Source organism: Grammomys surdaster, unplaced genomic scaffold, assembly GCF_004785775.1.
Source record: "Grammomys surdaster isolate TR1022 unplaced genomic scaffold, NIH_TR_1.0 189, whole genome shotgun sequence".
Lineage (NCBI taxonomy): Eukaryota > Metazoa > Chordata > Mammalia > Rodentia > Muridae > Grammomys > Grammomys surdaster.
Genome location: NW_021604634.1, coordinates 2895031 through 2909391, shown reverse-complemented (window position 1 = coordinate 2909391; position 14361 = coordinate 2895031). Strand labels below are relative to the sequence as shown.

The 14361-nt window shown below is 49.3% G+C and overlaps 1 protein-coding gene across 5 annotated transcripts in view; it reads right to left on the bottom strand.

The window, feature by feature from the left end:
• Znf516 (zinc finger protein 516) overlaps positions 1-14361 on the bottom strand; it is a 90107-nt gene that overhangs the window by 5295 nt on the left and 70451 nt on the right. For all 5 annotated transcript variants that reach the window (XM_028768966.1, XM_028768967.1, XM_028768968.1 and 2 more), the window contains exons 3-5: positions 10368-11822; positions 5707-5826; positions 4390-4457 (exon numbers count right to left, since the gene is read on the bottom strand). In XM_028768966.1, the coding sequence (XP_028624799.1) occupies positions 4390-4457; positions 5707-5826; positions 10368-11822 (1643 nt within the window). The remainder of the gene's footprint in view (positions 1-4389; positions 4458-5706; positions 5827-10367; positions 11823-14361) is intronic.

Here is a 14361-nt window from a genome sequence, read left to right as displayed (position 1 = left end):
GTGTGTGTGTGTGTGTGTGTGTGTGTGTGTGTGTCTGTGTCTGTGTCTGTGTCTGTGTGTGGGGGGGGTAGAGTGGCTGACATTTGTTTTTACATTTTTGTTAATTTGATTAATGGAATTATTTCTCCAGCTTAACTAATTTAAGCTAACACTTAGAATTATGAGAAATAAATGATTAATCATAGTCTTTAAATTCTGATGACAAATCCAAACAAGTAAAAACACCATATTCCACATTGTAGCAAAATTCTAAACTGGGGGTAGGATTAGGAGGTTGGTTTCAAAAGTACTTAGGTCTTTTCTTGAAATGTTTTAGTGCTTGTATGTATTTGCAGTGTGTGCACATGTGGACATGCACACAATGATGTTTTAGTGCTTGTGTGTGTTTGCAGTGTGTACACATGTGGACATGCACACTATGATCTTTTAGTGCTTATGTGTGTTTGCAGTGTGTGCACATGTGGACATGCACACTATGATGCCTGTGTGGACATCAGAGGGCAATGTGCAGGAGACGGTTTGCTCCTTCCAGGCTTCAAGACTTGGAAGGGTCCTCAGGCTTGCCAGCAAGCACCTCCCACCGAGCCACCACACCAGCTGCTAGCTTAACTTATCATTGTTGAACAATAAAATAATGATTACAAATTGTTTCTCTGAAATATCAGATAGGTTTTACCATGGGCCAATAATAATACCCACACTTTAACATTTAATTTTTCAAGAAGCTATTTTTTCTAATGGCAAATGCTGAGAATTATAGGAACCTAAATGTGGACATGATGCAGCCAGCATCTTTAAACAAATGAAGGCCAACTCTCCCTGGAAATATGGTTTAGAATACTCTTCATCCCTGTGAAGGCTCATCTTCAGCAAAGATGGGACAGTGTCCTGTGAAGGCCTGCCTCCCTCCGGTGCCCTCCCATAGAGGTGGCTCCTCAACTCAGGGGCCAAGACCCAGCATGGCCTCCTAAGTGTGTGTTGTTATCTTGTTTGTTACAACTCTTGCAAAATAACAGCAGTTAAGATAACAGGTCACGTGATCACAGCTTCTGCCTGCAAACTCACGCCATAAACTAAGTTCCAAGGCTCAGCCACAAGCCTCTTGCCTCCTACTAGAGGTTATGGGCATCACAGAGGAGAGGTTGGTGACTTGGAACAGGCTTACACAGGGCATGTTCATGGAGAGACTCGGACACACCAGGAACTGGGTCCCTCACTCCTCAAGTCTTGAAGGAAAGGGCCTTAGAGGTGAGAGTGGGCAACCAATCACTTCAGAGCTCCCCAAAGCCCAGGCTGGCTCAGTCTCGTCACCAGAGACTGGAACACAATCTGATATGGGAAACTGAAATGCTGATATTCAAAATCAGTGTGCACTAGTCACTTTTACAGTTGCTGTGTCAAAATTCCAGACTAGGCAACCTAGAGGAGGAAGGGAATTTTGGCTCACAGTTCAAGTGTACAGTCTATAGTCACAGGGAAGTCTTGGTGTCAGGAGCTTCAGGCAGCTGTCACACCGCATGCTCTGTCTTCGCAAGGCGAAGGAAGGAGCGGCTGGAGAAAGAGAGCAAGCAGCTTGGTTCACCCGTCTATGCAGGCCAGGATCCCAGCACTTGGCCTGGTGCCACCCAGAGTTAGTGCTGTCGTCACACTACACCTAGCCTACTCTGGAAGCACTGCCACAGACATCTAAAGCTGGTCTCCCAGATGATTCTAGATCCTATACATTGGCAATATTAGCCATGACAAGTTGTTCTCTGGATCTCTGTATCAAACCTCAATGCACCAACAGGCAGGAAGAGCTACTGGGAACTGCATGTTCGCAAGACTGCTCAAGCCAAGACTCTCCTGGATTACAAATAAGTAGCAATTGGCCTCTCAAACAAAGCAAAATCAGCACACACAAACCCATCAGCACATCCTGAAAAGGCTGGAGGAAATGAAGACAGAGGCCCGTAGGGCTGTTCCTTAGCACAAGCTAGGACTGGCAGTCCCTGATGGGAATGGGCCTGTCCACACAGAGAGACAAGCAACATGCTGTGGTCTCTGTGTGCTCTCGCGCTGCTTGAGGGTTTTCTTCCATTGTTTAGACAACTGTCCATTGCTAGAGTATCTGGCAACAGAGACTCCCTTACAGTGTGTGTCTCCCATGTCAGGGGTGGTGCCTTCCAACAATCAACACCACATAGGAGAGGAGACGCACCCCAACCACAGTGAGACCCTTCTCCAAACTCTACATCCAATAACTTGTACTATTCACACTCAGCGCACACTCAGCTGGCCTCAAATAAGTTAAAGCTGACAGCAATTAAACATAGAGGCTGCTGCGATCTTTTCCTCCAAGTTACCTGCTCACTAGGTATTCCTACTGGTGTTGCTAAGAGGCTTCTTAAACGACATGAATTTAATCTAGAAATGGGATCACTCTGCTCCCCTACCCAGGCCTAGGGATGAGGACCTCAGCTCTCAGATCCCTCTCGTTCCTTGTCCACTATCCAATATGAATATTGACTAGTTGGTGCTAGGTTGGTTACATTCCTAGCATTAATAATGGCATAAGCTAGTTCTAGACTAACATGTCCTAGATTCACAACTGCACTTGTGAATGAAGTACAAGAACCAGGAGGAAGGAAGACCATAGCTAATGCCCCAACCTATTAAAAACATGTTCTTCTAACAATGAAACTACTTAAGACTCCTACAGTTCCAAAATATGTTAACAAAAATGGGATTGCCATAAAGACCCAGAACATTCTATGATAAACAAACAAAAACTACTTTTCAAGGTAAAGGAGAGCACAGGGGCACTGAAGCACATGACCTTAAAAATGGAATTAAACCAACCAGATACTGTAAAAGAAGGATGAGTCAAGCTGGGTTAAACCCTAAGGCCTGAGAGCCGCTTCTGTCCTCTCAGACAGAGAGTTGGCCTGCTGAAGCTCCCTGGCAAAGCAAGTGCAAGCCTGGGGCTGGATCCACTCTAGCAGGATATCAGCACCAGATGACCCTGAGCTTGACAGTAAGAGGGGGGGAGCAGCCAGTGTCACGAGACAGCACCAAGTGTAGAGACAGAGGTCACATCAGTATCTTTCTCTCTCAGAACCAGGAAGTACTAACAATTCAGATAAATACTCAGGATAAACAAAAGTAACTCTAGAATAAGCCAGCCCACAATCTTGGTAGACAGATCATAGGAAGCATCTATCTTCAGGTTTCCCTATGGGTACAGGCTGGAGAAGAATTAGTCTCATCAAGCAGGGTCACCAGTTCTAGGACGCTGGCTGGTTTTTGGCAGATCTACCTGGTGCATCCTGGTCCATCAGACACACTTAGCAGATGTGGGCCTTTGGAGGCCACGTGAGCAGAAGAGCCTAGGAGTCACTCTAGCTGGGACACCCAAAAGCAGTTCTCTAGTCACATGGCCTCCTGTCACTGTACCCGGCATACCTCGGGGGACTCTTCTGCAACATGTGGCCATTAGGTCTGTTGGAACAGCACTAACCAGAAGCAGGAGAAGCCCTGTCTGTGCTGGGCAACCGATTTATTCGCTATTAGGAGAGGTTATAATCACTTTAAATTCTATCACCACCACAAAGGAAGTGCTTTATATGTTTAAACCACACAATTGTACTGAAATAAGCTAAAAGAATCCTCTCAAGTTCCTAGGTGTGTCACTACAGGCCTTAATCCTTCCTTTCATTACAGGACACGGCACGCTTTGGGGCCAGGCACACAGACCTGGATCCCTAGCGGTGTGAAGGAAAAAGACAGTGGGTGGGATGGAGGGCTGGCAGAAGGTCACAGACAGTACAGACTGTCAGCCTAGGGTAACAGAAAAGAAACCTTGAAGCGTTGTACTGTCCCCAGAGCCACACTCTGTACCAAGCACAGCACGGGGCTTTATACTTCCTGTGCACATCAAATGACAATCTCCATAGTCATACATACTCTGGCAGGAGAGGTGCTGGGGGCAGCACACAGATGCCGATGCTCAAGGGCCTGGCTTTACCAGGCCATACAGCTGGGAAGCATCAGGTCAACATCTTTGAGAGGCATCTCTTACAACGGAATCCAAAAGTAGTGCTCTTAGGAGGCAGGACAGGATTTATTCCCAGGCCAACGTAGACCCACACACCGTAGAAAGTAACTAGGACTTGTAATGTATTTGCCATTTTTAGTCACTGCCAACTCCCCCTCCCTATCAGCCATCATGGGCAGGTCTGCAGCAGCTGATAGCTAAGTGGCCTCCTGCTTTCTGGTCACCCACGGACAACCCTAACTGACATGGAATTAGTCCACTGCCCACATCATACACAGGTGCTTTGGAGAACCCTGTACCCCAACTGTTTGCAGACACCAATTTGACAACCAGATATGCAGCACAGGACATACTTGTTTAGGGGCATCTGTTGAGGCTGTGTGAACTTCAGAATCTCGTGGACCGTCACACTCAAATGCCACTGTGGGAAGAAAGTGTCTGTTAGCAGAGGGCCGATGAGATCCCTGAGCATCCATCAGGGAGGGCTTTAAGGGGAAAAGACTGTCGTAGAAGCACCCAGCACCCAGCCTGCGCCTGGAAAACTTCAGTTCCTCATTATCCTTACAGTGAGAACCCTCACTAATGGACGCCTGGGGTCACTAGCACTCCTGCTACACACACCACACTGTGGAAAGACATCCCTGGCAACACCGACTGTCAGTATGTGGGTAAGGGGACTGTCCTCTGCTCTGCTGACACTCAGCCTGTGTCACTGGGCATCATGCTGACTTCTGTGGACGTGTGTCACACTGCTAGACAGTGTACCCATCTCACTAAAACACCTGGCTCTGTTTTGACACAAAGGTAACCCATGCAGGTCTCAGGCCAGATTTATATAGAGTTCTGTAGGTGTTTCAGGACACCACTGATCAAACAAGGAGTCTCCATACACATATCCTTAGACTAGCTCTACCCATCAGGATGGGAGTCACCAGGCTGTGAGGTAGAAGGAGGTCTGGCTGCCACTGATGACAATGGCAACTGTGACTCATTAGCATATCCATTTCTGAAGGTCAACTCTTGTTAAAAGGAACATATGCAAATGGGTTTTTCTCAAACTAAACCAAAAAGCCATGCCAGGTACTGACTAGGAGACTGAGGGTCAGCTGAGAGGTAGACAGATGACACAGTAAAGCTCTGGCAAAGCTGGAACCTAAGGAGGCCTAGGGTGACAGGCAGTGACTAGCAGATAAGGCTCTGTGCTGGTCAGTCAGCCTCACACAGCCGACAGTCACCCGGAAGACAGACTCACTAACGAAATGTTTGGGTTAGGTAGGCCATGGGCATATCTGTCAGACAGTATCTTGATGGTTAACTGATACAGGAGGATCCAGTCCACTGTGGGCGGACCCATCCATAGACAGTTGATCTTGGGCTATCTGAGAAAAGCTAGCCAAGCATAAGCCTGTTAGTTAGTGAGCCAGAAAGCAATCCAGCAAGGGGCATTCCTGCATGGTGTCTGCCTTGAGTTCTTGTCCTGACTACTCTCAGTGATGGATCATGACATGGAAGTATATGCCAAATAAATCTTCTGCTCTCCGAGTTGTTTTGGTCATAGCCATTTGTCATGACATCAAAATGAGACTAGAAAATACTCCAGACCGCCTGCCCCCCACACACCCCCACACACACTTGGCACAGGCCAGTCACATGGCACAGGGCTGTGATACCTGTGTGTGCCCGAAGGTGGGCCCTGAGTTGGCTGGGCTGCTGGAAACTCTTCCCGCACTCCACACAGACAAACTCTCCCTGGCGGGCCTGTGTCCGTGGTGTCCCTGTTAGTGATGTCCCTGTCAGTGATGTGGTACAACATGGAAGAGAAGAAGGGACGGGGAGGGAGAGAGGAGGACATCGTTAGTCAGTCCAACATGTCAATGTAAGAAGCCACCACTGTCCCTATGACAGCTGTTGGTCTCATCTTGGCTCAGCCGACAGGCCAGGTACACAAGACTGCAAGGATACATAAATTACAGTGAGTTAAACAAATGCCCCAGAGACAAGACAGGGCCGGGTGTCACTGCTGGACTGTGTACACCACCCAGATGTCACCTGGCTCTGTCAAGCAGTGTAGCAAACAAATGAGAGTGACATCAGTGTCACACAGATGGTCTTGAGATAGCAGGAAGTGACTAGGACCAGAGCCCACTGTGCTCACAACAGCATCCCAGTAGACAGATGCAGAGCAGCGAACAACACTCACCCCATATCTGCCTCTAGCACAGGAAAGACACAGAACCCTTGGATGACAGCAAGCAGCAGCAAGCCCCCACTGTTGGACAAGGCAAGGCAGGACAGAGCAGCAGGCACCTTTCTGCCCTAGCCTGGCCCCGGGCTTCCCTCAGAGCCAAGAGCATCATGTGGCTTTGGCAGGAAAGACCTATAGAGGACCTCAACTATCCTGGGTCCCCTGCCCCTTCCTGTAATTCCTACTGCAAGGAACCCTGCTCCAGAATGTGTGTCTTCTCAGCAACTCAATAGAGCAGGAGCGGGAAACTGGAACGAGAGAAGGTCTCTTTCTTTGTGGCCACGGTTCTTTCCCATGTTTTCCTTTACCTGTCTGCTTACATCACTACCATCTGACAGGTGACACTTCAAGGCAAACAGATGGACACCAGCACACCTTCAGCATACCTTCAGGACTGTCCCCTGGATCCCTGAGCTCGACAGACACCACATCCCATTCCTGACTGTGCAGGTGAGGGAAATGAGTCTGCGCAGAGACCTGCAGACTCATGCACTGTGTTCCCTGTAGACTTACTCGGGAACACTATGAAGCCACTGACTGATCCTAACAAATCAGCGCTCATGATGGAAGGGGAGGGTGACCCGTGGGAAGGGCCACAGGCCCTGAGTGAGCAGCACATGTCACCTGTCCTTTTTCTCTAACTCTTGACTGGAACAATAATTTTCTACATGTGACCCTACAAATACAGGAAAGAAAAGTAAAACTGTGTCAGACTGCACTCGGCAAACAATGGAAAAGCAATCCGCAAGGCAGCAAGGGCAACTGCAGAGAGAGTGTGTGTGGTCCACACGCCACAGACAAAGCCAGGCACTTCAGAGCACAGGGAATCCTGGGCAGCGGAGCTCAGCTGCCAGTTAGCTCCCCTGGACTCTGCAGGTTAGTGTCCCGCGTGCACCTCAGCCAAGTGACTGACTTACAGGGAGCCTGTGAGGAACCATGCTTCTTTCTAGGACTACTCAAGTGATCTTGTCCCCTTCGTGTTCTACCGAACTCAACACCTAAGAACCTTCTGCTTACATCCCTTCTAGAATGTTCCTGGGTATACTTCAGGGCATCACAACACTTCATTCAACCACACACAGAGACACCGAGTGATGACCCCAACAGGGCCGACAGCTGCCCTGCCACAGCCTACTTCAGACACTATCAATCTTCCCACTGCTGTCCATGTTCTACCCGAGCACTGGGATGCATTCACTGAACTAGCACACGCAGCCCAACACACACACACACTCGCATGCACACACGCACGCCCACTAGCCCAGTTGCACACACACTAACACACACATGCAGCCCCACACACATATACATAGTCCCCCCACTAACACACGCATCCCACACACACTAACACGAACATCCCAAACACACTAACACACACAGCCCCCCACACACTATCACAAACAGCCCCCCACACACTAACACACACAGCCCCACACACTAACACACATACACACACTAACACACACACACTAATACACACAGTGCACACATCTACCAGCACGTTCACGTGACTATTTTAAGAAAGGACTCTTGCTTACTGCAGGCAATGCTACCACACCCAAGCTGCTGTACAACTCTGAGTTACTCAAAACTATCTTCCATTTGAACAGATTACCTTGGGAGCAAACAGTTGCAACCTGCTTCCCTAGAACCACAGGCTGTAGGAGACAGCAGTGTCCACTGTGAGAAAACAGCCCTGGCCAGGCAGAGAGACACATGCAGCCTGGCAATGTTTCTCGTTGCCTTGTGGAGTGATATGTAAGGAGGAACACAAGGCCGGAAGGTTACTCCAAAAATGAGACATTCGTGGCTGCCATATCCTTAGTGTAGATGATATTTTTAAGTTCCAATAAGGAAGTACTTTCATATTATTTTATCTAGATTGATCTCTTTTCCCTGTCTGAAGCCCATATTATCATGCAATACAAGCAGGTCAGACTGGAGACACAGTGACTTTTTATTACTACTGAATTAACAAAGCACTTCTGTCACAGCCGTGTTTCCAGACACTGTGGTCACTCTGTAGCAAGCCAGTGAATGCAGGGGGGGTTGTTCTGACAAGCTGGGTCCAGGCCCCTAGGGCAACAACAGTTACTCTTCTATGCTCTGCTGGAAAAGGAGAGGCTCTGCAGCCCACCCTCCGAAAGCATCATTCAGACCATCCAAAATCAGCAGCTCCTGCCCAGACACACAGAGCAGCATGGGCCACAAGAGGTGGAGGAGTGGGGCTTTCAAAGCAAGCCATTTCCTACTGTGGAGAGTTTGTCTTCACAACCTAAGGTTCTAGGAAAACAAGCTGAAGCCGTCTGCTCACGTGGTACTCTTCCATTCAAATAGAAGATATTTCCCTTGAGTAACTCAGATTTCACAGCAGCCTGTGTATGGGACCATTGGCTGCCTAGCTCACCGAGGTACACACTGGCAGGTCAAGAGCCATACATATGACAGAGGCCACCAGTAGGTAGGTAACTAGTTCAAATAGTTACTGTCTGGGTCAGTCACTGAAACATGGTGTGAACATCCAAGTCAGCTGCCAGAGGCCAGGCCAACCCAGAAGAGCTGCCAAGGACAAGCTGGCCTAACAAGTGGTTTCCTACTGTGGGTTCCACAAGGTTCTTCTCCAGAAGAATGGAGAACAGCTTCCTGCCCACAGCTAGCCGTTTTGCCACTTCACATGACAGAGAAAATCTACAACAGCACAGGGCTGCAGGGCCCAAGAACCATTCACACAGCCAAAACTGAGAAAGGAAAAGGGGAACCTCGCCAGCCAAAGATACACCCCCAAATCAAGTAAGAACCAGCAGGCTCCCCAACACCCACAGTCAGAGCGCTGTTACTAACTGGGGTCCCACAGCCCTGCAGTACATGTATCTAACAGTCTTCCCAATGCCCTACATCTGAGGCACTGGATTCCAAAGACAGCTGCTTCAGAGTAATGAAGCCATTCCTCTGTGACCAACACACCTACTCAGGAGGGCTGGGACCAAAGGAAAAGCAGAGAGTAGAGTGATTTGGTTTTTTGTTTGTTTTGTTTTGTTTTGTTTTGTTTTGTTTTTTGGATGTTTTGTGTGGTTTTTTGTTTCGTTTTGTTTTTTGATGTGGGTTCCTGCTTATATACTAAGATTGTCCTTGAATTTACAATCGTCATGACTTTATCTTAACTGGCTGTCTGCATTTCCCCATGTTATACACGTTAAGTGAAAGCAGCCTTCCCTTACATTCAAGAACAGGACTGTGGTACAGGATTACTGTAGCCAAGACATATCCAACTGGCAGGGAGAAATCTATTGGGAAGTTCTCGTGAATGCTACTGGCTGCTGAAACTCCGAACATCCGTGTGAAATGTTCCAAACCTTAAAACCTCATGCTTCTCAGCAGTGCCTGAACAAATTACTAACATCACTGCCCCCCACTTCCTCCTCCAAACTGCCTGGGGAAGGTTCCTGTGACACATAAATCAATGTTGTCTTTAGATTTGGGCTAGATTCTTAAAAGACTATATAGAGGTAACTATCCCAAAATCTCAAAGGATCTAAAATCCAAAACACAACTGGGCCAAGCACACGGGAGATTTGACCAGTACTGCTGTTAGCTGTGAAGAATGACACAGGAGGGGTGGAAACACCATTAAGTATTGCTTAAGGAATCAGAGGACAGCTCAACCTCGGTTCTTTATACATACATCCATTTCCTGCAAGACCCGGCCTGCAGGTATTGCTTATGCACCTCTTGTATGCTCTGTATACAAATGGAAGGCTTACTAGTCCCTTCAATGGCCAAGCGCAGTGAGTGTGTGCACCAATGATGTATATGTGACATGTTGTGTGGTTAGGTCTGTCTGCTTCTGTCAAGTTGCACAACAGAGCAAACAAGTGAGTTTCTCATTTACCAGCCACAGGAAGGGGACAGTCAAAGACTGCTGACCCACACACACAGTATCTGGAGAAGGAGACTTGTTGAGATCTAGGGTAGCCAGGTCAAGAAGAGGCAGCAACTTGCTGGTGTCTGCCCTGAAGGCTCAGGCAAGAAGGTAAGCATACCAGGACCTTCAGAGCAGCCAGGGAGGAGGGAGCCCACCCTTCTTACCTCTGTGCTCAGGCCCAGGGTTGCTGACACCCCAGCCCTGGTAGAGTGTGGTGAAGTCCTTTGGAATGTACGTCTTAAAGATACTGAGGATGTCCAGGCGTTTCTCCTGCCCCTCAGCTGCCGGCTCCTGCTTGGTGGAGTGTAAGGTAGGAGGCGCACCAGGTGGGGCCTGCAAGGCCGTATCCCCTCTGGACCCCACGGCACAGGCGGCTAGTGTTCTCAGCTCCTGGGCCACCTTCACAGGGGGTTCTCGGGGAGGTAGAGGAGAGCCTCCTTCGCCTTTCGAGGGAGGCTGACCCTGAGGCTGAGGGCTGAATTTGGCTTTCAGAGAGTCTGGGGCACTGTGCTTATTCGGAGGGGGAAAGCCAGTCCCCACTGCCGAGACCCCGAGTTTCTCCACTGGTTTGCTACTGGCTGAGGGCTGGGCACCAACACGGGTTATAACTGAAGGTGTGGGGGTGGCACTTCTGCTGAGGCCCCCACTGCCTGGGGAAGGTGCCAACCTGGAGCTGGCCTCCGGTTTGGGTTTGGCCAGGGGTCCCTGCACTGCAGCACTGGGCGGTTCCTGGCCTTGGCCAGCTCTGGTCTGTCGATATCCCTCGGGGCCAGAGGCCCACAGAGCACAGGGGCCCCCAGAATGGCTCTCCTTATTCTTAGGCATGCTAGCGGCTTTTGTGGTCACCCCAAGGGGAGAGGAGCTGCCCTTTGATCCTGGTACCCCACCTGGAACCTGGGTGCGGGTGAAGCGAGAAAGGAGCAGGGGCTGGCACTCCTTGCCCCCAAGCGCAGGCGGAGGGCCTGTGCGCCCACTGCGAGGGAGGAAAACCAGGTTGCTGCGAATGCTCTTGTGGCCACTGGGCTGAGTCCACGGAGGTGCTACAGAGTTGCAGCTGACCCTGTGCCAGATGCGCTTGTGCATCCACAGGACCTCAGGGTAGTAGGTCTTGTGGTTACAGTAAGGACACGGGTGAATGACCAGGGCCTCCTGCAGGGAGCATGCTTCCTTACTGCTGGGGTCACGTCGGCTCGACTTCATGCTCAAGTCCAGTGGGACCAGGTCAGGGGCGGATGCCCGCTTTCCTACCCCACAGAGCTCCTTGTACAAATCAGACAGCTTGTCTTTAGAATGCCCAGCCTGGCTGTCCAGGGGGTGCTGCGGGCTACTTATTTCCATGCTCGAAGGGAAATCTACCCGGTCAGTAGTGCTGGACACCTCCTGCTTGGGGTGAAATGCTGGCATCTTTAAGTCAAGAGAGTATCTATGCTGCTCGGGCCCCTTGGTGGTCTCTCTGCTGCTGTTTTCAAGTATGGACACAGACGGCGTGGCCATCCCCACCTTGGACTCGCTGATGTCTCTCTCTGGCAGGTTATTTCCAAGTTTGTGATTCTGGTCTCCGTTGGAGAGCATGGTGGGTGCCTCTTCTCCAGAAGAGCAGCAAAGGCGTGGCTGGCCCCCTGCAGGATGGAAAATGTAAAAGGGACGTTAACCCTCAGGAGGTGGTGAGGCTGGGGGGTGGGGTGGTGTGGAGGGGCTAGAGGAACACTAGGAGGGAGTGCCTGCCTCATCTCAGGACCAGGGCATGCATCTTTAGGAAGGATGTCCTGGGGTTGGGTTTACTCTCAACAGATCTGTCAGGAATGAACCAGAGAGTGGTAATAAATACTCTACCAGACAGGCTGTCAGTTTTCAATCAACTAAAATGACCTAAAGATGGGCAAAGAAATCAGACTATCTTGTTACATGTAGCTACACACCACTATTGATTAAAGAGAAGGTGACCAGTTATAATTATAAATTGAGGGCTGGTAAGAGGGCTCACTGGGTAAAGACACTTGCTACTTGCTGCCATGCCAAGCCTGAAGACAGAGTCTGATCCCAAATTCCACACAGTAAGCAGGGAGAAGCCCAGGCCCACACGGTTTAGAAGGACGCTGATGCCTACAAGTCAGCCTCTATCTCTACGTGCATCCTGTAGCATTTGTGCACTTCAGACACATGCACAAGTAACAGGAATACCTTCAAAAGAAGTTAGGAAAGGAGCCTCACTGTAACCACATGGTACTCTGCACAGGAGAGAAAGTTTCCAGAACCCCAGTGCCAACTTCATACACTGCGGCTACAGAGTAACTGGCTTAACCTCCTGACTCCTCATCGTGAAGGCCAATTTTCTTTTTTTTATTTTTTTTTACCTTCTTTTTTTTTAATTTTTTTTGAACATGAAATGCTTTTTTATAGCATGTTTTACGAGGGGAGGGGGTAAGAGGGGCCAGGTGGTGGAAAAATACAGAATCTTCTTGGCCTGTGCCTTGAAACATGTCATGGTCTATACGGTACACTGCCTTGAATTATGATCTACCTGCTATTCTTCAGAAGATATGGTAGAAGGCCAATTTTCAACTCTAAAATCTTGATATTAAGTCCCCTTCAAAGGCCTGTGTGCACACAGGCTCTGTTACTCTATCTCTACAGTGTCACCTATGGTCACCAGACAGGTGAGCGAATCCTGGGTGCAGCTCTAAGCTTGGGCTCCCACTGCTCCTGGGGAGCTCAGTACACTGGCAGTACAGGTAGCCTGAGGGTTCCACACACAGCCCCCTGCCTAGAAAGGACAACATGCTGGCTTTCAACCACCATGGTAAGGACTAGGCTCTGTTGTCAGTACTGCAGGTGAACAGGACATGGCTAGCAACATTTCCTTTAAATATGTACTGGTGTCCTAGGTTTATTCACACCTGGGTCTGAATCTTCAAGAAGTGCCCTGAAAACGTCCATGTCCTCACTAGAGAACACAAGGCTCTTTACCACCAACGAGACCGCAGTGGTCTTCAGCTCACAGCCCTAACCCTTAGAGCACACTGAGATGTCAGGTGGATCAGCCAGGATGCAGGTATGTACTCGGTTCTTTTAAAACGTTCTCTCTGTATTTTCAGAGACATGACGTGGTAACTTTGTCATAAAAACTATCTCAAAGGACTCTTTGTCAGGGCAAGAAAGCAGGTGTCACAGAAGGTAGTGGTCCCAAAGAGAAGGAACAGAGTACACACTCCTATCCACAGAGATGGGGGTGGGGGTGGGTGAGCGGGCGGGCATTCTCCCAACAACTGAGCCAGAACATGGAGGTCAGCAGAGCTACACGTTGGTAAGATGGGGGTGGGACAGCCACAATCTCACTCTGGTTAGCTCCAAAAAGCTGGCTGAAGACTTCTGAGAGACAGGGGTACCCTGCCTGTTCTGAGCCCATGCTAGAGTGGCCCAGAAACCACACTGCAGACACCATGGCCATAATCCTGAATGTAGATACCACTAGACTTTGGGAAAACAAGAAAAAAAGAAAAGGAACATGAAGGGGTTGAACCAGGCTTCTTAGAGGGGATGGGAAAGACTCACACTCTACTGGGAGGAAGCTGATACTCATGACAGATAAGAAACCACAGCTCTCCACAGGAGCCCCAGAACCATGGCTCCTCAGTAGGGGCTTTGGAAACAGGACCATGAAAATATCCTTACATTGTGATGCCTGAACTAAATAGCAGCTTTCTGCAAACAAAAGCTTTCCCCTCTAAGTTGACTTCCATGGGGCATTTTACCACAGCAGAAGTGGGAACCAGAATGGTTCAGAGTACTGATTTCAGTTCTCTCCTTCCAGGGAAAAACCAAGAACCTGACTATTTAGTATTTCACCATCTGAGGCATACACCATGAGTGACATTTTCTTTGTGTAACCAAACACTTCTGAATAGTTTACTGTTCAGTTTCAGGAGTTTGGCTCCACACCCCAAGTCCTGAGTGACTAACCTTCTTCCACCCACAGGATGACAGAGGAGAAACGTGTGTGTGTGTGTGTGTGTGTGTGTGTGTGTGTACATGTGTGTGCATGTGCACGTGCCCCCACATGCACACGCATGGTTTGTCAAACCCCAGATTCTCAGCTCAAACACAGGAGCAGCAGAGAGCAGGATCCACTCTGGAGCTCAGGGTGCATGAGACATCCAG